Genomic DNA, 24,885 nt, shown 5'->3' with positions numbered 1-24,885 from the left:
AAGCCCAGGCCCATGAGGAGTCCCGTCGCTCCTCACCTTCACGGTCCACAGCGCCACGCTCCGCATCAAAAGCTGCGGCCACCGCCGTCCGCGCCGTCCCGCGGTGGCCAGCGCCGCCGCCCCAGTCCAGAACCCCGCCATGGCCGCCCCTGCAGACCAAAGCTCGTCTGACCTTTCACCCCAGCGAAGGGGGCGGAGAAGGGGAGCGCCGCGGCTGCGGCCAATCACGAGCCGGGGATCCAAGTCCCCGGCCCCGAGGCGGGCAGGGGCGGGGCCCTGAGCCACTAGCCCATCTGCAGCAGGAGGCACCCGGGAGGCTGGGCCCGCAGTCAAGAGGACGCGGCCGCCGGCCGGCACCCAGCCACTGGTGGCGGCCGACGCGACCTGATCCCCGGGTTAAACCAAGCCAGGAGGACACGCGAGAGTTCTGGCTGCCGCTGATCCGCGCCTGCTTGGGGTAAACCCCGACTGCACCAGTGTCCGCCTGGCAACCTGCACGCAGTCATACCAGCGATCATCATTGAGTCACCTCCGCCCTTGACCACCCCTCGGCCTAGGGCCGCGGTAATGTTTTGAGTGTCCCGAGTTTCAGTTCAATTCAGTCGTGTCCAACTCTTTGAGACCCCATGGACTGCAGTGCGCCAGGCCTCCCTGTCCATCACCAACTCCCAGAGTCTACTCAAACTCATGTCCATCTCATTCTCTGTCGTCCCTATCTCCTCCCGCCTTCAATCTTTCGCAACATCAGGGTTTTTTCCAATGAGTCAATTCTTCCCATCAGGTGGCCAAAGTATTGGAGTTTCAGCTTCCGGATCAGTCCTTCCAATGACTATTCAGAACTAATCTCCTTTAGGATGGACTGGCTGGATCTCCTTGAGATCTCTCAAGAGTCTTCTCCAACACCACAGTTCAAAAGCATCAATTCTTCGGCGCTCAGCTTTCTTTTATACTCCAGCTCTCACATCCACACATGACTACTGGAAAACCCACAGGTTTCACTAGACGGACCTCTGTTGGCAAAACAATGTCTTTGCTTTTTAATATGCTGTCTAGATTGGTCAATGCTTTTCTTCCAAGGAGTAAGCATGTTTTAATTTCATGGCTGCAGTCACCATCTGCAGTGATTTTGGAGCCCCAGAATATAAAGTTTGTCACAGTTTTCATTGTTTCCCCATCTATTTGCCATGAAGTTATGGGACCAAATGCCATGATATTCATTTTCTGAATGTTGAGTTTTAAGCCAACTTTTTCACTCTCCTCTTTCACCTTCAAGAGGCTCTTTAGTTCTTCACTTTCTGCCACGAGGATGGTGTCATCTGCATATCTGACGTTATTGGTATTTCTCCAGGCAATCTTGATTCCAGCTTGTGCTTCATCCAGGCCAGCATTTCTCATGATGTACTCTGCATATAAGTTAAATAAGCAGAGTGACAACATACAGCCTTGACGTACTCCTTTTCCTATTTGGAACCAGTCTGTTGTTCCATGTCCAGTTCTAACTGTTGCTTCCTGACCTGCATACAGATTTCTCAGGAGGCAGGTCAGGTGGTCTGTTATTCCCATCTATTCAGAATTTTCCACAGTTTGTTGTGATCCACACAAAGGCTTTGGCATAGTCAATAAAGCAGAAATAGATGTTTTTCTGGAACTCTCTTGCCTTTTCGATGATCCAACGGATGTTGGCAATTTGATCTCTGGTTCCTCTGCCTTTTCTAAAACCAGCTTGAACATCTGGAAGTTCACAGTTCATGTATTGCGAAGCCTGGCTTGGAGAATTTTGAGCATTACTTTACTAGTGTGTGAGATGAGTGCAATTGTACAGTAGTTTGAGTATTCTTTGGCATTGCCTTTCTTTGGGATTGGAATGAAAACTGACCTTTTCCAGTCCTGTGGCCACTGCTGAGTTTTCCAAATTTGTTGGCATATTGAGTGCAGCACTTTCACAGCATTATCTTTTAGGATTTGAAATAGGTCAACTGGAATTCCATCACCTCCACTAGCTTTGTTTGTAGTAATGCTTCCTAAGGCCCACTTGACTTTGCATACAGGATGTCTGGCTCTAGGTGAGTGATCACACCACCGTGATTATCTGGGTCATTAAGATCTCTTTGGTATAGTTCTTCTGTATATTCTTGCCACCTCTTCTTAATATCTTCTGCTTCTGTTAGGCCCATACCATTTCTGTCCTTTATTGTGCCCATCTTTGCATGAAATCTTCCCTTGGTATCTCCAATTTTTTTTTTAAGTCACTAAGCCATGTCCGACTCTTGCGACCCCATGGACTATTGCCTGCCAGGCACCTTTGTCCATGGGATTCTCCAGGCAAGAATACTGTAGTGGGTTGCCATTTCCTTCTCCATCTAATTTTATTGAAGAAATCCCTAGTCTTTTCCATTCTATAGTTTTCCTCTATTTCTTTGCATTGATCACTGAGGAAGGCTTTCTTATCTCTCCTTGCTATTCTTTGGAACTCTGCATTCAAATGAGTATATCTTTCCTTTTCTCCTTTGCCTTTCACTTCTCTTCTTTTCACAGCTATTTGTAAGGCCTCCTCAGACAACCTTTTTGCATTTTTCTTGCGGATGGTCTTGATCCCTGCCTCCTGTATAGTGTCACGAACCTCCATCCATAGTTCTTCACTTTATCAGATCTAATCCCTTGAATCTATTTGTCACTTCCACTGTATAATCATAAGGGATTTAATTTAGGTCATACCGAGTGGTCTAGTGGTTTTCCCTACTTCTTCAATTTAAGTCTGAATTTGGCAATAAGGTGTTCGTGATCTGAGCCACAGTCAGCTCCCAGTCTTGTTTTTGCTGACTGTATAGAGCTTCTCCATCTTTGGCTGCAAAGAATATAATCAATCTGATTTCGGTGTTGACCATCTGGTGATGTCCATGTGTAGAGTCTTCTCTTGTGTTGTTGGAAAAGGGTGTTTGCTATGATCAGTGTGTTCTCTTGGCAAAACTCTATTAGCCGTTGCCCTACTTCATTCTGTATTCCAAGGCCAAATTTGCCTGTTTTTCCATGTGTTTCTTGACTTCTTGCTTTTGCATTCCAGTCACCTATAATGAAAAGGACATCTTTTTTGGATGTTAGTTCTAGAAGGTCTTATAGGTCTTTAAAGAACCGCTAAACTTCAGCTTCTTCAGCATTACTGGTCAGAGCATAGACTTGAATTACTGTCACATTGAATGTTTGGCCTTGCAAAAGAAGAAGAGATCATTCTGTCGTTTCTGAGATTGTATCCAAGTACTGCATTTCGGACTCTTTTGTTGACTACGATGGCTACTCCATTTCTTCTAAGGTATTCTTGCCCACAGTAGTGGATATAATGGTCATCTGAGTTAAATTCTCCCATTCCAGTCCATTTTAGTTCGCTGATTCCTAGAATGTCGATGTTCATTCTTGCCATCTCTTGTTTGACCACTTCCAATTTGCCTTGATTCCTGAACCTAACATTCTAGGTTCCTATGCAATACTGCTCTTTACAGCATCAGACTTTACTTCCATCACCAGTCACATCCACAACTGGCTGTTTTTTGCTTTGGCTCCGTCTCTTCATTCTTTCTGGAGTTATTTCTTCACTGATCTCCAGTAGCATATTGGGAACCTACCGACCAGGGGAGTTCATCTTTCAGTGTCCTTTCTTTTTGCCTTTTCATTCTGTTCATGGGGTTCTCAAGGCAAGAATAAGTTCCAGTTATGTACCCAAACTAAGGTCCTGTATGTTTGAAGGTGCGTATTGCAAAGCACCAAACCAAGGTATTTGGACCACTGCTATAACGTATGTAAAAAATGCTCTAGGTCTAGAAATAAGAAATCCCAGCTCAAGCCCTAACTCTGCTGCAAATACTAACATATGTGTGTCTGAGTAATTACTCATAACCAGAGTCAACTGCTCTTGCTTGCAAGTGGGCACCCTTATTAACACAACTGCTAAGGGCTAGACCTTGCTAGATGCCTCAAATTTTGTCTTGTTTAATCTTTGCAAGAACCCTATTGGCCTACACAGTTCCCATTTTGAGAAACTGAGTTTATAGAGAGAAAAAGTTACTTAACTAGTAAGTTCTGAGACTATATATCATGGGCTTCCCTTGTGGCTCAGCTGGTAAAGAATCCGCCTGCAATGGAGACCTGGGTTCAATCCCTAGGTTGGGAAGGTCCCCTGGAGAAGGGAAAGGCTACTCACTCCACTATTCTGGCCTGGAGAATTCAATGGACTGTATTGTCCATGGGGTCCATGGGGTCTGACAAAGAGTCAGACACGACTGAGCGACTTTCACTTTCACTTTTCAGTGAAACTAGGGTTTGAATCCAGGTCTGACTATATGCAGGGATAGGACTTTTGTTTCATTAGGGGCATTTTCTAATGTGCACAAAAGGAAAAAAAAGACCCCTATGGTCACCCAGGCACATGTGACACAGCTTCAACAAACCAACCTTCTGTTAGTCTTGTCTCATCTGTCCCCCCTGCTTATTTTGTGCTGGAGTATTCTGAAGCAAATCTCAGACATGAGATCCTCTCACCTTACATATATATGTGCCAGTGTCAAGGGCTCCCTCATAACTATTTTGCTTCTCCTACAGCATCACCTTGACAGCCTTACAAAGCTGGGACTGACACGAAATGTCTTACAACATGGCAAGTACCAAAAGGAATGCAAACAGTTTAAGGACAACCAAGAGGTGACACTTAATGGAATTTTAACATGCTAAGTAGGAACTGTCGTGACAGTTGTCGTGACACACAAAAGAGAAAGTAGTATCAGTTTCACAGGCTTTCTCACTTAGATGTCTTAAAGCTGGACTCACTTCCTACCCAGGATACCTACTTTTTTTTAAATCCCTCCCCTTTTCACCCTTTGGATGGATTCTCCCTGGATCCTATGTGTTTTATCTTACAAACATTTCTTTAAAGGCACCAGTGGCAGAAACTAATTGTTCAATAATTACTATTCTCCACTCTTTCCTTTAGTAAAAGAGTCCCTGAACTTGATCTGAGCACATGGCCACCCAGCTATAGGCTGCATTATCAGCTCTCCCTAACAAAGTGTGGACTTGTGACCATGGTGTACCTGATGAGAGTGGAAGAACTGTGCCCTTAAAGAGTAGACATTACTTTGCCAACAAAGGTCCGTCTAGTCAAAGCTGTGGTTTTTCCACAGCTTTGTGTGAATGTGAGAGTTGGACTATAAAGAAAGCTAAGCACCGAAGAATTGATGCTTTTGAACTGTGGTGTTGGAGAAGACTCTTGAGAATCTCTTGGACTGCAAGGAGATCCAACCAGTCCATCCTAAAGGAAATGAGTCCTGAATATTCATTGGAAGAACTGATGCTGAAGCTGAAACTCCAATACTTTGGCCACCTGATGCAAAGAACTGACTCACTGGAAAAGACCCTGATGCTGGGCAAGACTGAAAGCGGGAGAAGAAGGGGATGATAGAGGATGAGATGGTTCCATGGCATCACTGACTAGATAGACATGAGTTTGAGTAAGCTCCGGGAGTTGGTGATGGACAGGAAAGCCTGGCCTGCTGCAGTCCATGGGGTCATCAAGAGTCAGACACAACTGAGCAAGTGAACTGAACTGAAAAGAGAAGAGTAGGGACATGCCTTCCATTTTCTCTTCCCTCCTTCCTGAAAGAAGACATCCTGGAAGTGCTGGAGCAGCCACCTTAACCCATGAGATAGGAGAAGCCAAGGTCCCTGACACTGTGCAGCCATCTCATCAGTCTTCTACTGCTTAATACGTGGACTATTATGTGACAGAGAAATGAACTTTTATCTTGTTTAAATCAATGCTATTTCTGTCTTTACTGCAGCAACCAAAACTGTACCCTCAGCAACTCATAAGGGAAACGTTGAAATGTGAAACCTGATCTATATGGTGATAACTCAGTGGTGACCACCCCAATATAGCAAACCAGAAGGTGAATGCTGGTGACCCCTTATGCCATGGTCTTTCAAAGTCTTGAATAATATTCTTGTCGTCTCCTTTGATAGAGCCTGTAAGTCTACTACAGTGTTTTCCCAGGAGCATAATTGGCATCTTTGAGCTGAATAGCTGTACCTTCTCTGAGCTATGCCATGCATTCTGTGATGTTTATCATCTCCAAAACCCACTTCGTGTTACCACAGTCTGAAAATAGTTGTTTCATATATTTGGTCCAATTTTCTATTTATCTCTAGTGGTGAAGTGAAAGTGTTAGTCACTCAGTCGTGTCCAACTCTTTGCGACCACATGGACTGTAGCCCACCAGGCTCCTCTGTCCATGAAATTCTCCAGGCAAGAATACTGGCGGGGGTTGCCATTCCTTCTCCAGGTGATCTTTCCAACCCAGTAATCAAACACAGGTCTCCTCCACTGCAGGCAGACTCTTTACCGTCTGAGTCACCAGGGAAACCCTATTTATAGTAGGGAGGTTCCAGTTACCCCAGCTGCAATCAGTCTGGTACCATTTACTCTGCCTTTGCCAGAAGTAATAAATCTCTCAGAATTTGGAAAGTATTTTACATCATCTACTAACTTGCAGAGCTGCTCTGGAGAAGTCAGGTGCCAATCTTTGCTGTGATGCCTTATATCTTATTACAAGACACGGCCCTACTGTTGTGTGGTGGGTGTGGCGCTGAGGGAAGCTGGGGTGTAAATCAGGGAGACATGAGCAGCCACACGGGCAACAAATGGTATGAATCATTCCAAAGTTGGAGACTCTCAACTTTGAGCTATGTACATGTATTTGGCCCTCCCTAAGTGGGAGCACTGACAGACTAGGTAAACAGGAGTAGAAATTATGTTTCCCCAGATCCTCTGCCCTACATGATTCCTGGTAGAGTTAACCAAAAGAGGGCCTTCTAAGATACTCAGAAAGCAGGAGCGAAGCGGCAGCCAACACTCCCAGGTTATTACTGTAAAGTAATGAGCAGTTTCCAAGAAGACCACGTGTCCTCAGCCTCCAGTCTGCATCCAACTTGTTTTTCCCAACTGCTGGCCCTACTCACCACCAGCAACCCAGGTCCACCCCCAGACACTTGGCTGCAGACTCACAGACATGTGAGTTGTCTGGAGCAATTGCTTCTCACTCAGCTCTCCATGAGAACCTTCTTCTAATTCCTATCTGGCAGTCAGCCAGGCTTGGCTTCTCACCTGTCAAGGTTCCTCCAACCTGTCCCAACTTGTCTACCAATGCTTCAGGCAGACTCGTGTAATCACTCTTTCTCTTGACAGTATCTACAGCCACCGATGAAGGTGAGTATGTACTACAGGAAGGGAAAATCCCAGAATTTTCAGGCAATACTTCTAGCTCTGAATTGACACTAATTCCTAGAGACCCAAAGGGCTATTGTGTTCCCTCATAAAAGCAGTCTTAAGGAAGTGCACTTCCTTGACTGAACCTAGACTGGTACACTAGTGAGAAAGTGAGAAGTCATGCATAACTCTGTTGAGTGAAGAAGGGATGGACTGTGGCAGAGACTGCTAGCTGTCCCCTAATATCCATCTTTCTATTGCTGCTTTAGTCAAAGAACTCTCACAGTTTTAGCTGGGCACATGGCCTTCAGGGAAGAACTACCTTTGCCAACCTTCATCACAGCAAGAGGTCTCCCAGGTGGCTTAGTGGTAAAGAATCTGCCTGCCAATGCAGGACACACAGGTTTGCACCCTGGGTGAGGAAGATCCCCTCGAGTAGGAAAAGGTACCCACTCCAGTATTCTTCCCTGGGAAATCCCATGGACAGAGGAGCCTGGCAGGCTATAGGCCATGGGGCCACAAAGAGTTGAATACAACTTAGCGACTGAGCCAAGCAACAACGGTCACAGCAAGAGTGGCTAGCTTACTAAGTTTTGGCCAAGGGGATGTAAGCAGAAGGGGTGTGGGCAACCTCTGGGTTGTGTCCCTAAAGGGAAGGGACATGCCTTCCACTCTCCCTTCCCCTCTTCCCAGTTTGCCAGACAGCGGGCATAAGGGTGGGGGTGAACCTGTCCTCTTAAATGCTAAGAAGGAAGTCAGGTGTTGAGGGAGACAAAACTATATTCAAGGAGCTCCCTAGGTACTGACCCTGAAGCTGCCATGTCAGCCCTGGAATGTTTGCTCAGATTTTTATGCAAAGGAGAAAAACACTGTATTTAAGTATTTAAGTTACTGCATTCTCTTTTGCCTTTGTTACAGTAGCCAAACGCGCACTCTAACCAATAGAACACAACTCTTATGTCCTGGCCCTCTCCATTTAAAATTATAGAGTATACTCAACAAAAACAACAAAAATAAAAATTGAAAAATGAAACGCAAGACCTAAGTAGACATTTATGCAGAGAAGACATAGAGATGGCCAATAGGCACATGAAAAGATGCTCATCACTGATACTTAGTAGAGAAATGCAAATAAAACTACAATGATATATACTGGTCAGAATGGCCACTGTCAAAAAGCAAGTAATAAATGCTGGAGAGGGTACGAAGAAAAGGGAAGCCCCCACCCACCACACACACTGTTGCTGGAATATACATTGGTGCAGCCACTATGGAGAACAGTATGGAGGTTCCTTAAAAAACTAAAAATACAGCCACCATGTGATCCAGCAGTGCCACTTTTGGGTATATATTCAAAGGAAATGAAAACAGAAAATTGAAGAGATATCTGCACTCCCATGTTCCTTGACCCATTATTCACAACAGCCAAGATGCAGAAACAACCTAAGTGTCTATCAACAAAGGAATGGATAAAGATACAGTATATAAACAGAAATAACCCCACACGGAGAGGGACAAGTACAACATGGTGTCACTTCTATGTGAAGTCTAAAAAATAAGAAAAAATGTCAAAGTCATAGAAACAGAGCAGAAAAGTATTTGCCAGGGGAAGAGACTGGTAACAGGGTGCAAACTTTCAGCAATAAGATAAGAATCTAATGTAAAACGTGGTGATTGTAGTTGATAACATTATGTAATTGAAATTTGCTAAGCGAGAAGAATTTAATTGTTCTTACCACACAAAGTTATATATATATGAGGTAATGGATGTGTTAATTACCTAGATCAGCAGAAATCCTTTCACAATATACGTGAAAGTAAAAGTGTTAGTCACACAGTCACATCTGACTCTTTGCAACTCCACCGACTGTAGCCCACCAGGCTCCTCTGTCCATGGGATTCTCCAGGCAAGAATACTGGAGTGTTACCATTTCCTTCTCCAGGGGATCTTCCTGAAGCAGGGATCGAACTTTACCACCCAGATGAACTTCAATCCTTAGGCAATACAGTGTTGGGGGCCGGCGTGAGGCGCTCAGCCCGGGGCAAAGGTCATGAGGAAGGAGGCTCGACATACGCAAAGGTGGGATCAAGCCTCAGGAGTCCCCCTGGAAATCCTCAAGCATCTACCCCCATAACCAGAGCCTGCCTACTTTGCTACTTTGTGCTCTCACCTACACCTCTGACTTTACGGGGGCTATCCCCCACCACCTCTTTCGGAGGAGTTAACTTAGAGCTCCAGTTAATAATAATTCCTGGGCGTGATAGGAGTGTTTCAACCTACAAACTCCTCTGAAGGTTCTCTGGCCTGCCTGACAGGCTTGTCCGGTTGTGATTGCTCACAACCTCCCAACCGTGAGAGGCACGAGATGCTTTAAACCTTCTAAAAACAGGTTCCTTAGAAAAGTTAAAAAACCATTAGTATAAGTATAGTGGGCTGATTAGAAATTGTATTGGTGAAGGGTTTTTCATTTGTTGAGCCAATGTTTGTTGCTAAGACTCCATATCCCCTGCCCTTATACACATTAATGAATATATAGAAGAAATAAGTATTAACCTTTGATATTAATCACGTTAGACCTTAGGCTAAGTAAATTCTTTCCTTAATTAAAACCCACTACACCCTCACCCTGTAGGAATGTAACTTTATTTGGGTGGCATCTGTTTTAAGAATAATCACCCCTGGAGAAATAAGTGTCCTGGTTGACTGACCGCTGTCACAAGGAGAGGGTCATAAATTGTCAGCAGGCCCCCTGGCCAGAAGATGATGTAACACCCCTAAGACCTCTGTATACATTTGTATGAAGCACATGACTTTGATAAAAGTCAGGACTGCTGACCCCGCGTGACTTTTGCATAACATCTCAGCGTATAAAAGTAGACCATGGAAAATAAAGAACTGGGATCAGTTTCTCGAAATACTGGTCTCCCCATGTCGCTCTCTCTCTCATTCTGGCTGAGTCTCCATCTGGAGCGCGGAACCTGCCATGCTTACTAATTATGCCTAGGCTTCTAAGATCCGACCGGGGAGGCCTCAGTGTCTCCTCTCCTTCAGGAGAACGGAAGGACACCTGCAGCCTACGTAAGTGGTGCAAACTTCTTGTCCTGAAGTTTTATTGGTCTCCCGCGTAAACCAAGCTACTCAGCCTCCTTTCTCCACTGAATTTTCCTACTGAGCTATCCTCATTCTATTACTCTTTATATCTTTGATGAATATTTAAATAGTCGCCGAAGCCGTCTTCCCTTCGAATACCCTGGATCAGCTGGGGCTGGACCCCAGCAATATAGAAAGGACAAACAGAATTCTCAACTCTAGTTAAACTTTTAGAAACTCTTGCACTTGCTTGGCCTGAACTGTTTTGTTGACCTTTTGTCTTAATGAAGTCAGTCCCATAGACAGGACTGACTCTGAACCTAAGGCATCTTATCTACCTAGGAATGTTGCCCCAATTATAGACTCTGCCTGATACAGCCAAATATTGCAAATGACTCATGTGATACTCAGTTTTGAAATTTTTTTTAAATTATGCTAAAGTATATTCAACATAAAATTAACCATTTTAACCACTTTAAGTGGACAGTTCAGTGGCATTAAGTACAATGACACTGTAAAACCACTACCACCTTCCATCTCTAGAATATCTTACATTTTGAAAAACTGAAACTTTGTACCCATTAAAAACCAATTCCTCACCTCCACCTCCCCCACCAGGCCCTGGCACCCTTCATTCTACTCTGTCCCTATGAATTTGACTATGTATCTCATGTAAGTGGAATCAATACACAGTTGTATCAACCAGATGCGAATAGCTTTTCTAATATATCCTTCAGAACAACCCTATTCACTCTTTAAAACTGAGGCTTCATCTTCTGACAGACATCCAAAAAAGACTGCCCTTGATGGCAATGGAAAGAACGTTACAGGCACTATTAATAACTAACATAGCAGTTAAACTCTGCAGCCTCTATCCTTCCATCTTTGTTTCTTAAGTAAAGAGAAATCAGCCCCTCTTGAATCAAGAAGACTGTTCCTGGCAGAGACCTCAACCTGAGAGTTCTTAGGAATCTCCCAGAAGCAGAAAACAGCCTCCACTGAAGACTATCAACAAACGAACGTCCGTGTGAAAGAGACAGCCGCAGACATGAACAGTTAGGGAACTGGTGCTATACACTGTCACACTTCAATCTGTAGGTAAGTTTCCTTCATTTTCCTAAATATTTTCCTTCACCTTTGTTGGCTTAAGGTTCTGAATTGTTGGCAAACAGCTCATTATCTGTAAGCAATGGTTAGCTAAAGCCAGAAAAAATCAGCTTAAGAAAATCGATTGTTAAACTGTCAGGAATTTTGCCAGACTGATGTTAAATTCCTGGTAGCCTGAAATCAGCCTGTGGAAATATTAACACAATGGAAATCAGAAAACACTACAAATCATGGCCCCAGTCACTCCCACTCTCCCAGAGAATCTCCTGTAAAACATTTACTAACACACCACTGCCTCAGTTCAATTCAGTTCCTTAGTCGTGTCCAGCTCTTTTTGACCTCATGGACTACAGCACACCAGGCTTCCCTGTCCATCACCAACTCCCAGAGCTTACTCAAACTCATGTCCATTGAGTCGGTGATGCCATCCAACCATCTCATCCTCTGTCGTCCCCTACTCCTCCCCTCTTCAATCTTTCCCAGCATCAAGGTCTTTTCAAATGAATCAGTTCTTCATATCAGGTGGCCAAAGTATTGGAGTTTCAGCTTCAGCATCAGTCCTTCCAATGGAGATTCAGGACTGATCACCTTTAGGATAGACTGGTTGGATCTCCTTCCAGTCCAAGGGACTCTCAAAAGTCTTCTCCAACACCACAGTTTAAAACCATCAATTCTTCAGTGCTCAGCTTTCTTATAGTCCAACTCTCACATCCATACAGGACTACTGGAAAAACCAGAGCTTTGACTAGATCGACCTTTGTTGGCAAAGTAATGTCTCTGCTTTTTAATATGCTGTCTAGGTTGGTCATTGGAGAAGGCAATGGCACCCCACTCCAGTACTCTTGCCTGGAAAATCCCATGGGTGGAGGAGCCTGGTAGGCTGCAGTCCATGGGGTCGCTAAGAGTCTGACACAACTGAGCGACTTCACTTTCACTTTTCACTTTCATGCATTGGAGAAGGAAATGGCAACCCACTCCAGTGTTCTTGCCTGGAGAATCCCAGGGACGGGGGAGCCTGGTGGGCTGCCGTCTATGGGATCGCACAGAGTCGGACACGACTGAAGCGACTTAGCAGCAGTAGCAGCAGGTTGGTCATAACTTTCCTTCCAAGGAGCAAGTGTCTTTTAATTTCATGGCTGAAGTCACCATCTGCAGTGATTTTGGAGCCCAAAAAACTCTCATCATATTGTACTGCTGCTGCTGCTAAGTCACTTCAGTCATGTCCGACTCTGTGCAACCCCATAGACGGCAGCCCACCAGGCTCCCCCGTCCCTGGGATTCTCCAGGCAAGAACACTGGAGTGGGTTGCCATTTCCTTCTCCAATGCATGAAAGTGAAAAGTGAAAGTGAAGTCACTCAGTCGTGTCCGACTCTTAGCGACCCCATGGACTGCAGCCTACCAGGCTCCTCTGCCCATGGGATTTTCCAGGCAAGAATACTGGAGTGGGGTGCCATTGCCTTCTCCAGTCATATTATACTAGAAAGGGAGATTCCTGAATCCACTTGTGGACCTTTAAGAGGTGCCAGTCTTAATAACTAAAATTGCATGGTAGTTTAGTTGCTAAGTGGTCTCCTACTCTTTGCAACTCCATGGACTGTAGCCCACCAGCTACTCTGTCCATGGAATTTCCCAGGCAAGAATACTGGAGTGAGTTGCCATTTCCTTCTCCAGGGGATCTTCCTGACCCAGGGATCGAACCCGAGTCTCCTGAATTGGCAGGAGGATTCTTTATTGCTGAGCCACCAAGGCAGGCCCAAACTTTCACAGTAATGGGGTTTTTTTTTTACAAAGAAGCAGCTTGTGGGTCAGATTTCTGTTTTTCAGTGTGATCTGGCTATCGTCCATCTGTATGTTGGGCCTTTCACTTCTCAACTTTTCCACTTTCTCTTCAAATCTTCTCATTTCTCCTTATTCCTCCTTAATATTTGTCTTTTCTCAGAACTCAATAAAGATTGGAAAAGAGGAATGTGAAATGTGATCAAGGTTCAGTGTGTAACAAAACATTTTCTTCATTCACATCAAGCTCTCAATAACTCTTGTCTTAAATAAAAGATGGAGAATTGGGGAAATTTTGTGATCCAGAATGCGCAGTAAAGTTTGTTCTCACGTTTTTGTTGCTATTCAGTCACTCAGTCATGTCTGACTCTTTGCCACCCCATGGACTACAGCACGCCAGGCTTCCTTGTCCTAATTATCTCCCAGAGTTTGCTCAAACTCGTGTCCATTGAGTCCATTGAGTCTGTTGCCCCCTTCTCCTCATGCCTACAATCTTTCCCAGCATCAGGGTCTTTTTCAATGAGTTGGTTCTTCGCATCAGGTAGCCAAAGTACTGGAGCTTCAGCTTCAGTATTAGTCCTTCCAATGAATACTCAGGTTTGATTTCCTTTAGGATTGACTAGTTTGAGCTCCCTGATGTCCAAGGGACTCTCAAGACTCTACTCCAACACCACAGTTCAAAAGCATCAGTTCTTTGGCACTCAGCCTTCTTTATGGTCCAACTCTCACATCTGTACATGACTACTGGAAAAACCATAGCTATTTGGACCTTTGTTGGCAAAGTGATGTCTCTGTTTTTTGATACACTGTCTAGGTTTGTCATAGCTTTTCTTCCAAGGAGCAAGCATTTTTTAATTTCATGGCTGCAGTCACAGTGATTTTGGAGCCCAAGAAAATAAAGTCGCGCACTGATTCCATTTTTTTCCCCATCTATTTGCCATGAACTGATGGGATCATATGCCATGATCTTAGTTTTTTGAATGTTGAGTTTTAAGCCAGCTTTTTTACTCTCCTCTTTCACCTTCATCAAGAAGCTCTTTAGTTCCTCTTCACTTTCTGCCATTAGGGTGGTGTCATCTGCATATCAGGTTACTGATATTTCTCCCGGCAATCTTGGTCCCAGCTTGAGATTCATCCAATCTGGGATTTCACATGATGTACTCTGCATAGTAGTTAAATAAGCAGGGTTACAATATACCACCTTGACGTACTCCTTTCCCGATTTTGAACCAGTCTCTTGTTCCATGTCCAGTTCTGTTGCTTCTTGACCTGCATACAGGTTTCTCAGAAGGCAGGTAAGGTAGTCTGGTATTCCCATCCCTTTAAGAATTATCCATAGTTGTTGTGATCCACAAAGTCAAAGGCTTTAGTGTAGTCAATGAAGCAGAAATAGACACTTTTCTGGAATTCCCTTGCTTTTTCTATGATCCAAGGATTTTTCTATGACCCAGTGAATCATGAGATTTGTTCTCATGAACAAATAATAATAAATAAAATAAATTTTTAAATAAATGAAGAAACAGATGGTGTATATTCAGGGGTTATCTCTCCTTTACACACCTTAGGAGACTGGCATATCACTCAAGCTTAACTCTGAGCTCTTTCGTTTCACATCTAGCTCATGATTTTTCTACTATGAATTCAGTCACTGGCACTGGACCAAAGGGGTTTCCCTGATGGCTCAATTGGTAAAGAATCCACCTCCAATGCAGGAGACCCTGGTTCGATTCCTGGACTATATAGTGCACAGGGTTGCAAAGAGTTGGACACAACTGAGTGACTTTCACTCGCTGGACCAAGCTGACAAGTGATTCAACGAGGAGAACACTTACTTCCCATGAAAATTTTGGGCTGAAAACTAGCTCTTAATTCCTTTTATACCTTGTTTGGCTCCAAAGCAGAATATTTCTCAGTGGAGGTAGATGGGAAATGCAGACCATTTCTCAATCTTGCCTGCAGAAGGCAGGTATCAACGCCTGTCAGCACAAACCTGCACAACTCAGCACCAGCCTAGGCATTTAATTTCTGTCATTAAAAACTAACATTCCCACAACTGGGAGTGATCCCAATTGTCCGTTACTAGGCACAAGTTGCCCTCACTCTAAGCATGTAAATGTATCAATCTGCTGGATTTAAATTACAATAGAAATGCTTTTTTCATATCTAGGTTATAAACAGATGGACTTTTTTTTTTCTTAAATGCATATTTTCATTTTTTTACACTGAAATAACTCATCTATTTGGAGTGTATTTTAACGAAAATTAAAGGGAATGTAGGGATTCCCAGGTGGCTCAGTGGTAAAGAATCTACCTGCCAATACAGGAGACACAAGAGACATAGGTTCGATTCCTGGGTCAGGAAGAACCCCTGAAGTAGGAAACGGCAACCCACTCCAGTATTATTACCTGAAAACTTCCATGGACAGAGGAGTCTGGTGGACTACAGTCCATGAGGTTGCAAAGGATCAGACACAACTGAGCAACTGAGCACATACACATATACGTATAAAGGGAATGTAAACCTAAATACATATATTTTTCCAAATGGCTCTCCAGTCATGTTAACACCATTTTCAACTTTTTAAGTTAATCTCTTTCCTTAATGATATAACATGCTACCTTTGTCAAATGCTAAATTTCCATAGGTACTTGGAACTATTTCCACTGGTTTGTCTATCTAGCCAGGCATCAACACCACACTGTTTGAATTATAGGGTCTTTATAGTATTTTTTAATATGGAGTAAAGGCAGCCGCCTCTCATTGCTCTTCCTTTTGAAGAGTTTTAAAGGTGTGTGAGTGTGTGTGTGGGTGCATGCTAAGTTACTTCAGTTCTGTCCGACTCTTTGCAACCCTATGGACAGCAGCTCCGTCAGGCTCCTTTGTCCATGGGATTCTCCAGGCAAGAATAATGGAGTGGGTTACCATGCCCTCCTCCAGGGGATCTTCCCAACCCAGGGATCGAACCTGTGTCTCCTATGACTCCTGCACGGTAGGCAGATTCTTTACCACTGAGCCACCAGGGAAGCCCCTTTCATAGGTACTCCTAAGGAGGAATGATACAAATAAATTCCTTATTTATTTTTCCATTTGAAGTTTAGGATCCAGTGCCAGGAAAATTTTTGCTAGTATCTTTTTGGGGAATTATGTTAATTTTATATACTAACCTCAGGAGGTTTGACTTACTTATGATGTTAAATGGTTCTATCTAAGAACAAGGAATGTGTTTTTTATTTTTGTTGAACCCTACTTTTGTGATCATTCAAGACTGCTTCAAAACCTTCCCCATATAGGCTTTGTGCATAATCTTTCAAAGCACAGTGACCCCGTTCTGTGTGACTAGGTCAGTTGACTATGACGAATCATATCAGCAACTCATGTCTATGAGGACAGGTGAGGAAGTGGACTGACAGAAAGGGCAACAGAAGAGCAAACATCTCCTATGTCCTGCTTTCCCTGATCTTAGTTCCATGAACCCCCCTGAAGATCTGTGCTTGTGTACATCGCTGGCTATGCTGTTATGCAGCACTCACTCAAACGTTGTCTTTAGTAAGCTTTACTGGACAATGTGGCTGAGCAGAAAGCACAACGGGAAATAGACGAGAGTGAATTTTTGGATCTAGTGTATAACAGAGCTTTGGAGTTGGACCATTTTATACTCCGTTCAGAGACTTCTAAAGAATATCTCTTCTGCCCAATGAGCTGATTCCAGCAAGAATCAAAGGAGGAATACCAAGCATCAGGAAAGTGGTTTCCCAAAGGTGAAAGCAGGACTTCTCTGATACTGTCAGCTGTCTGTCTGTGAGATAGCCAAACTCCAGGTTAACTCCAGGCCTGCCGTAAAACCTAACAGCATAACAAAGTATATAAAATAAGGAAATATAGGAGGAAAGGAAAACCCAGTTTCTTTCCTCAAACCCTTCCAGCTCCTCTTTAGCTCAGAGAACAAAGGGGCTTAATTTTGTAGGACCAAAAGCAATCTTGTGTTAGTGTGTTCAGCCCTCTCTTTGTTGGCACCATTATCTTAGCTGCCATGGGTCCCTTGCATGTCCCACAGGTTGGCAAAATAAAAGGCCTCCTCTTCCATAAGGTTTCCCTTGCTTTGAATCTTTCCTAAGAGCCTTATTCCATCTTATTCCATCTTAAAATGTACCAGAACATTCATAAAATGGGGAACTCTGTACCTGTAAAAAGGAATGAAGAGGACTCCCTGGTGGTCCAGCGGTTAAGAATTTGCCTGACAGTGCAGGGGACATGCGTCCGAGCCCAGCTGGGGAAGATTCCACATGCTGTGGGGCAACAAAGCCCATGCACCACAACTACTCTAGGCGCCCAGCCTGTGCTCCACAAGAGCAGCCGCTGCAGTGAGAAGCCCACACACTACAGTGAAGAGCGGCCCCCGCCCGGCAAAGAGAAAGAGTGCGCACAGCAAGAGACCCAGCACAGCCAAAAATAAATACATACATAAGAATTTTAAGAAAATCTCTATATACAGCAGGGGAATGATTGCCAGGATATATCGTTGAGAGAGAAAAATCCAGGTAAATAAACTGTGTACAAGTTGTTAGCATTTATCTAAGAAAAACAACTGTAGATATAGATAGATGCCTGTGTGCACGCTCAGTCATATCTGACTATTTGCAACCCCATGGACTGTAACCCGCCAGCTCCCCTGTCCATGGGATTTTCCAGGCAAGAATCCTGGAGTGGGTTGCCACTTCTGGAGTGGGTTGCCACTTCCTCCTCCAGGGCATCTTCCCAACCCAGAGATCGAACCCGAGTAGCCTACACTGGCAGGCGGATTCTTTACCACTGAGCCACCTGGGAAGCCAGATATACATACACAGATAACATTTATATGAAAAACAAACAATGCAGACAGTCCGCCACCCTTGCCCCTGCTCGTGCCAGCCTGCGCAGGGCACGCTGGAGGTCCCGTAGGTCCACTGCACCACATGCGGCATTCGGATTCTCTTCGGTTCTGATGACTGCTCCTCTGCTAAGTGTCTGACCAATAGGAAAATTGCACACAAAGGTCCAGATGCATTTCCTCCTTAGAATGTCAATGGCTACACCAGCTGCTGCTTTGGATTTCACTGACTGGTAGTAGTTGAGCAACCGTTTGGAAAGCAGCCAATCTGAGCAATGAAATATCCTTAATTGTAGGTTTGTTACAATGGTGAGATCTTTCACCACAAGGAAATAAAACACCATTTTAAATTTAATCACTGGACCAAAGCAGATAGTGAGATAATCCTTTATCTTTATGGCAAAGGAGGAACTGAGCAGACAATTTGTATGTTAAATGGGTTGTACACATTTATTTTTTTGGATACTACCAATAAGAAAGTGTTGCTAGGCAGAGAGACACCTGTGCAGTCAGATCTTTATGGCCACAACAGAAGATGGATTTGGGGCTGTGTGTTCAGAAGCTAAAGGTCTTGCTAGTTTGAAGCACTCCACAACTCCTTTTTCAAAGTGGAGCCTTTTTTCCCAGCACACAGTTTTGGATTTAAAGCCAAATGGCAAAGTTGCATCCATAGAGATGAACTTCGGCCTGCCCTCTATAACAGTGTAGAGAGACTGTTATCAGATTTTGAAATAGAAATTTCCAAGACAGGTAAGGTGAACTGGAGACAGCAAGTGTGGACAACTATTTCAAGGACTTTAGCAATAAAGGAGAGTGAGAAACAGAACAGAAACATTACAGCATGTATGGATATGCATATACTATGAGTGATCCACAAGATGGGAAAAACTGATGATGCAAGAGACAGGAAACAGTGCTGACAACTGAAACTCAAACAACGTACATCTGCTATGATTCCACTGGAATACAGCAATTAATGCTTGTCTAGGGAAACGAATTTGTTCACGTTATTTTTTTCTGCTTCATATACAGGCGTACTTCTGGATCCTTTGTCAACACTACTAAGAAACATTTGATGACAGACAGAAGGACTGGATGCTTTTAATCAGGAGACTTGGATTCCAGATTCTCTGCTGCTGCCACCCTGCCGCAGCAGCAGCTAAAAGGTACCCAGTAGAGTATGCTCCGGACATCGGCAACTTGCCTGGAAGACAGTCTCAATTTACTGGCTGCTAAAAGGTGGCAAATCATACGGGAGGAAACACCATGAAGTCCTTTTTAACTCTGAGTAAGGCATGCAGATCCTGCACAAAGTACTGTTTTACTTGGAAACTTATGACATTATAGCAGTCTATGCTTCTATAGACATGAACTGAGATAATGAACTTCCAAGCACCTTTGGAAGAGCACAGATGCCACGGTGATCTTCTCTGGAGAAGGCTCAGACAGACTTACACAGGGATACATATGTTTTCAAAAAAAAATTCTGGGAAAGAAAGCCAAGAAACAGAGTAAGAGATGTCTGAAGGAACTCTGTCTGATGTTCTACACACAGATCAAACTACTGCTGCCCACTTGCCTTGAACTGAAGATCCTATTCCTGGATCATTGATTTCCTTCCTATTAGTTGTCTCTACTACCAGAAATGAGAATACCAAAGAACAGGATAGAAAATATTTCCTGAAAGAGATATTTAAGGACTCTAGCCTAATATATAAAGAGATCCCCAAGTGACCAAAATCAGACTTCAGAAATGGGATATCTTCGGTGAAGAATTTCTGGTTTGGGGGCTTCCCTGGTGGTTCAGTGGTTATGAATCTTCATGCCAATATGGGGAACACAGTTTTGATCCCTGCTCCGGGGAGATCCCGCAAGCCTAGGAGCAACTAAGCCCATGTGTTGCACCTGCTGAGCCCATGTGCTGCAGTTACTGAAACCCATGCACCTAGAGCCTCTGCTCTGCAGCCAGAGAAGCGACTATAACGAGAAGTCCAAGCACCACAACGAAGAGTAGCTCCTGCTCGCTGCAACTAGTGAAAGCTTGTGCACAGCAACGAAGACCCAGTACAACTAAAAACATAAATAAATAAAATCTTTATTTTTTTAAAGAGAATTTCTGGTTTAGGTTTTTACAAAAATATACTGAACATCAGGTTGACGATGCAGTGGATGGCTACTGCAGGACAAATGTGTCCCTTCAGTCCTCCTAAGACTAAAGACAGCCATTGCTACTCTCAAATCATTGCATGCCACTACCCAGGCCAGCCTGAGAGGCTGATCAATTCCTGGATGCCAAAGCAGATCAATGCCACTGACCTTTCTGCCTGCACCTCGACCTATTCACAAGTCAGCTGACAAAGCTTAGGTGCTCTCTAAGATGTAGAAAATTCTGATGGGAATACCAGACCACCTGACATGCCTCTTGAGAAACCTGTATGCAGGTCAGGATGCAACAGTTAAAACTGGGCATGGAACAACAGAATGGTTCCAAATAGGAAAAGGAATACATCGAGGCTATATACTGTCACCCTGCTTATTTAACTTCTATGCAGAGTACATCATGAGAAACGCCAGGCTGGAGGAAGCACAAGCTGGAATCAAGATTGCCGGGAGAAATATCAATAACCTCAGATATGCAGATGACACCACCCTTATGGCAGAAAGTGAAGAAGAAATAAGAGCCTCTTGATGAAAGTCAAAGAGGAGAGTGAAAAAGTTGGCTTAAGGTTCAACATTTAGAAAACTAGGATCGTGGCATCTGGTCCCATCACTTCATGGCAAATAGATGGGGAAACAGTAGAAACAGTGGCTGACTATTTTTCTGGGCTCCAAAATCACTGTGGATGGTGGCTGCAGCCATGAAATTAAAAGACGCTTACTCCTTGGAAGGAAAATTATGACCAACCTAGACAGCATATTAGAAAGCAAAGATATTACTTTGTCAACAAAGATCCGTCTAGTCAAGGCTATGGTTTGTCCAGTGGTCATGCATGGATGTGAGAGTTGGACTATAAAGAAAGCTGAGTGCCGAAGAATTGATGCTTTTGAACTGTGGTGTTGGAGAAGACTCTTGAGAGTCCCTTGGACTGCAAGGAGATCCAACCAGTCCATCCTAAAGGAGATCAGTCCTGGGTGTTCATTGGAGGGACTGATGTTGAAGCTGAAACTCCAACACTTTGGCCACCTGATACAGAAAGCTGACTCATTTGAAAACACCCTGAAGCTGGGAAAGATTGAGGGCGGGAGGAGAAGGGGACGACAGAGGATAAGATGGTTGGATGGCATCACCGACACAATGGACATGGGTTCAGGTAAACTCTGGGAGCTGGTGATGGACAGGAAGGTCTGGCATGCTGCGGTTCAGGGGGTTGCAAAGAGTCGGACACAACTGAGTGACTGAGCTGAACTGAAGCTGCAGACTCTAAGTGTTTCTTCTACTTGTGACGGGTGGTGGGACTGGGGGCAGGGTGAAGGAGTACTAGTGAGGCTCAACCTCCCAGACTTACTTGGACATAAAAACAAATGAAAGTCTGGGACTTCCCTGGTGGTCTAGCAGCTAAGACTTTGGGCTGCCCATGCAGGAGGCCAGGGTTTGATCCAAGGTTGGGGAACTAGATCCCACATGCCACAACTAAGATCAAAGATCCCATGTGCTGCAGTTAAGACCTGGCATAGCCAAGTAAATAAATATTTAAAACATGAAAGTCTCACATCAAAAAAAGAAAAAAGAAAAAATTGAGAAGAAATGGTTACCAGTGGTGTGGAAGAAGAATTAGGATGGAAGAAACAGAGACAGAAGCTAGACACATTTTGCATACTTGACTCTGAAACTATGTAAATATTCTACATAGATCTAAAACAAAATCAAATTTTAGAAATCTCTAAGCATCCAAAATAAAATGGAGCAAGTAAAATCAGTTAGTGTCCTCTTAGCTACTAAATGCAACGCCCTGCTTCCGGGCACATTCAACTTCATTTGCCTTTGACATTGCTGATAGTTGACCCATTATTAAAATTCTCTTCCTTTTTGGCTTCTCTGAGACCAGTCTCTCCTGGTTTACCATTTAAGTCAAGTCTCTGATTTCACATCTCAGTATCCCTTACTAGGCCGTCTTCTTCTACTTGTCCTTTTAATACAGGTAGTTCCCATTCCTCATTTACTCTTTTTAATCTACTGCCCACTCTCAGCAGTGAAACCATACACTCCCCTGGCTTCTATTAGACACATTCACCTCATTATGCGATTATGAGAAAATAAATTTAAGATCAATATGAGTTCAACTGCCATAGGGAAATACTGTCACAGGAGATTCAGTTTCTTGGAGTAAGTTGTTTCACACATCTATTAAATTCCTGTCTGTTCCTCAAAACCCACCTCCCTCAGTTATTACTTCTGTGTGAAGCCTTCTTAAGATTTCTCTGGCCAAAATTATTACTTCCTCTTCACTGTGATAACATAAAATCTCTCTTATAATATTTATATATTTCTGGGTATGTGTTCTGCACTGTCTAGACTATAAACTTTTGAAAGCAGTGAGACTGGGTATATGGTGCTAAGAAAGTAGGGGAGTCAGGGGAAGAAGACTAAAACGAGAAAAGGAGAGAACAGAGTTGAGCCCACAAGGAATTATAGGTAAAGTCAGGTAATTGTCTTTCCCAAGAGTAATATGTGGGATAGTAGAATCTCCAGCAGAGACACCAATTTAAAAGTGAGTTATATACTGAAGATTCATTAAATTCAAGGAATCTAAGACTGAGATTCGCTAATCACTGACCAACTAACAGAAGTATTATTGATAAAAGGAAAAAAAAAAGATTCATGAAATTAAAGGAATCTAAAACTGAGATTGGCTAATTTCTGACCGACAGGTTTTATTGATAAAACAAAGGAGAAAAATCCATACTTCACCAGTTAGCACCAAATTATTGAGCCCAGTAAGGAGAATTCAAAAGAACAATTCTTTTGCAAATCTATTACAGAAGATGGTGGTGATGGTGATGTAGTTTTTTTTTTTTTTTTTAATGTTTTTTTTTTAATTTATTGGACACACAGCATGTGGGATCTTAGTTTCCCAACCAGGGATCGAACTCGTGCTCCCTCCATTGGGAGCTCAGAGTCTTAACCACTGGACCACCAGGGAATCCCCCAGTGATGTAGTTTTTAATCCAAATCCACCCAAAGAGACAAATCAGGGTAACAAAACTCAAGAGCATTAAAAAACACCTGCAACAAAACTAAGTGACAAGCTGCCCACAGACGCCAAAGTAGACGTGGGCAGGCAAAAGCAAGAGAGGCCACAGAGCTACATGGTACCAGCATTTGTGAAGGACGAAGCACGTATGCCCACAGACGCCAAAGTAGACATGGGCAGGCAAAAGCAAGAGAGGCCACAGAGCTGCATGGTACCAGCATTTGTGAAGGAGGAAGCACGTATGCCCACAGACGCCAAAGTAGATGTGGGCAGGCAAAAGCAAGAGAGGTCACAGAGCTGCACGGTACCAGCATTTGTGAAGGAGGAAGCACATATGCCCACAGACGCCAAAGTAGACGTGGGCAGGCAAAAGCAAGAGAGGTCACAGAGCTGCACGGTACCAGCATTTGTGAAGGAGGAAGCACGTATGCCCACAGACACCACAGTAGACGTGGGCAGGCAAAACCAAGAGAAGCCACAGAGCTGCATGGTACCAGCATTTGTGAAGGACGAAGCACGTATGCCCACAGACGCCAAAGTAGACGTGGGCAGGCAAAAGCAAGAGAGGTCACAGAGCTGCATGGCACCAGCATTTGTGAAGGAGGAAGCACGTAGAAGCAAAGGCATCTTATGGCCTGAGAAAAGGGAAACAGCAAAGATCAGCCAGAGGACAGAATAAAGACTCACAATGAGCGAAACTGCAGGGAGTAGAGTCCGAACTGCCCAGAACAGGGACGTGAGGGCAAAAGTCAAAGACTGTCCAGATAAAAAGGGAAGCTGAGAGATCTCAGAAAGGACAAGGCAATACTTTTTGAACACTTTGTAAAAACAATAGAAAAGGGAGCTTTACACATAAAGCTACAAAAGTTATCCTGACTAATCTCTCCCATCTAAGAGTTTGGGCAAGTTATTTTCACATGAAAATTAATAACAAAAGGGGAGGCAATCAAATCTCAGAGTTATTATGAGGAAAAAGATGTTAGGGTGACATCAATAAAAGACAATAAAAGCAAAGCTTAAAACATGTTCACAAAACAATAAAAGCGGTAAAAGCAATTCTTAAAACATGTTCACAAAACAGATGAAAACCACAAATTGATAATTTTAAATAAGCTAAAACAAAGTAACAAAATAATAGAAGATTTGAGAGAACAGGACTAAAGAAAATTAGAGAAACTAAAAATGAGATGATAGAATTCAGGAAATAACAAATGTAACCAAAAATTATATCTTCAGAAATGAAGATTATGTTGCTGCTGCTGCTGCTAAGTCGAGTCAGTCGTGTCCGACACTGTGCGACCCCATAGATGGCAGCCCACCAGGCTCCCGCGTCCCTGGGATTCTCCAGGCAAGAACACTGGAGTGGGTTGCCATTTCCTTCTCCAATGCATGAAAGTGAAAAGTAAAAGTGAAGTCGCTCAGTCATGTCCGACTCTTAGTGATCTCATGGACTGCAGCCTAGCAGACTCCTCTGTCCATGGGATTTTCCAGGCAAGAGTACTGGAGTGGGGTGCCATTGCTTCTCCAAGATTATGTTAGAAATAGTATAAAAACAAGTATTTAAAAAGAAGTCTTATATAAATAGAAGGTGAAATGAAAAA

At 43.6% G+C, this 24,885-nt stretch overlaps 1 protein-coding gene and 2 pseudogenes across 35 annotated transcripts in view; 2 read left to right on the top strand and 1 right to left on the bottom strand.

The window, feature by feature from the left end:
- Window positions 1-24,885, bottom strand: part of PCCA (propionyl-CoA carboxylase subunit alpha) — a 420,374-nt gene that overhangs the window by 360,612 nt on the left and 34,877 nt on the right. For 16 of the 35 annotated variants that reach the window (XR_015138441.1, XR_015138440.1, XR_015138442.1 and 13 more), the window contains exon 1: window positions 37-169. The exons of the other annotated variants lie outside the window; for them this stretch is intronic. Coding sequence is in view for 13 of the 16 variants with exons in the window: in XM_086330449.1 (XP_086186575.1) it covers window positions 37-141 (105 nt within the window). In the remaining 3 variants the exon portion in view is untranslated. Of the gene's footprint in view, window positions 1-36; window positions 170-24,885 lie in introns of those variants that run through there. 35 annotated transcript variants of the gene reach the window in all.
- On the top strand, window positions 7,244-18,800 carry LOC147362008 (asparagine synthetase [glutamine-hydrolyzing] pseudogene; annotated as a pseudogene).
- On the top strand, window positions 19,147-20,447 carry LOC147362007 (asparagine synthetase [glutamine-hydrolyzing] pseudogene; annotated as a pseudogene).

Source organism: Bos grunniens, chromosome 12, assembly GCF_055505025.1.
Source record: "Bos grunniens cultivar Pamir isolate PY7600 chromosome 12, Bosgru_T2T1.0, whole genome shotgun sequence".
Lineage (NCBI taxonomy): Eukaryota > Metazoa > Chordata > Mammalia > Artiodactyla > Bovidae > Bos > Bos grunniens.
This window is presented reverse-complemented; position numbering and strand designations above follow the sequence as displayed.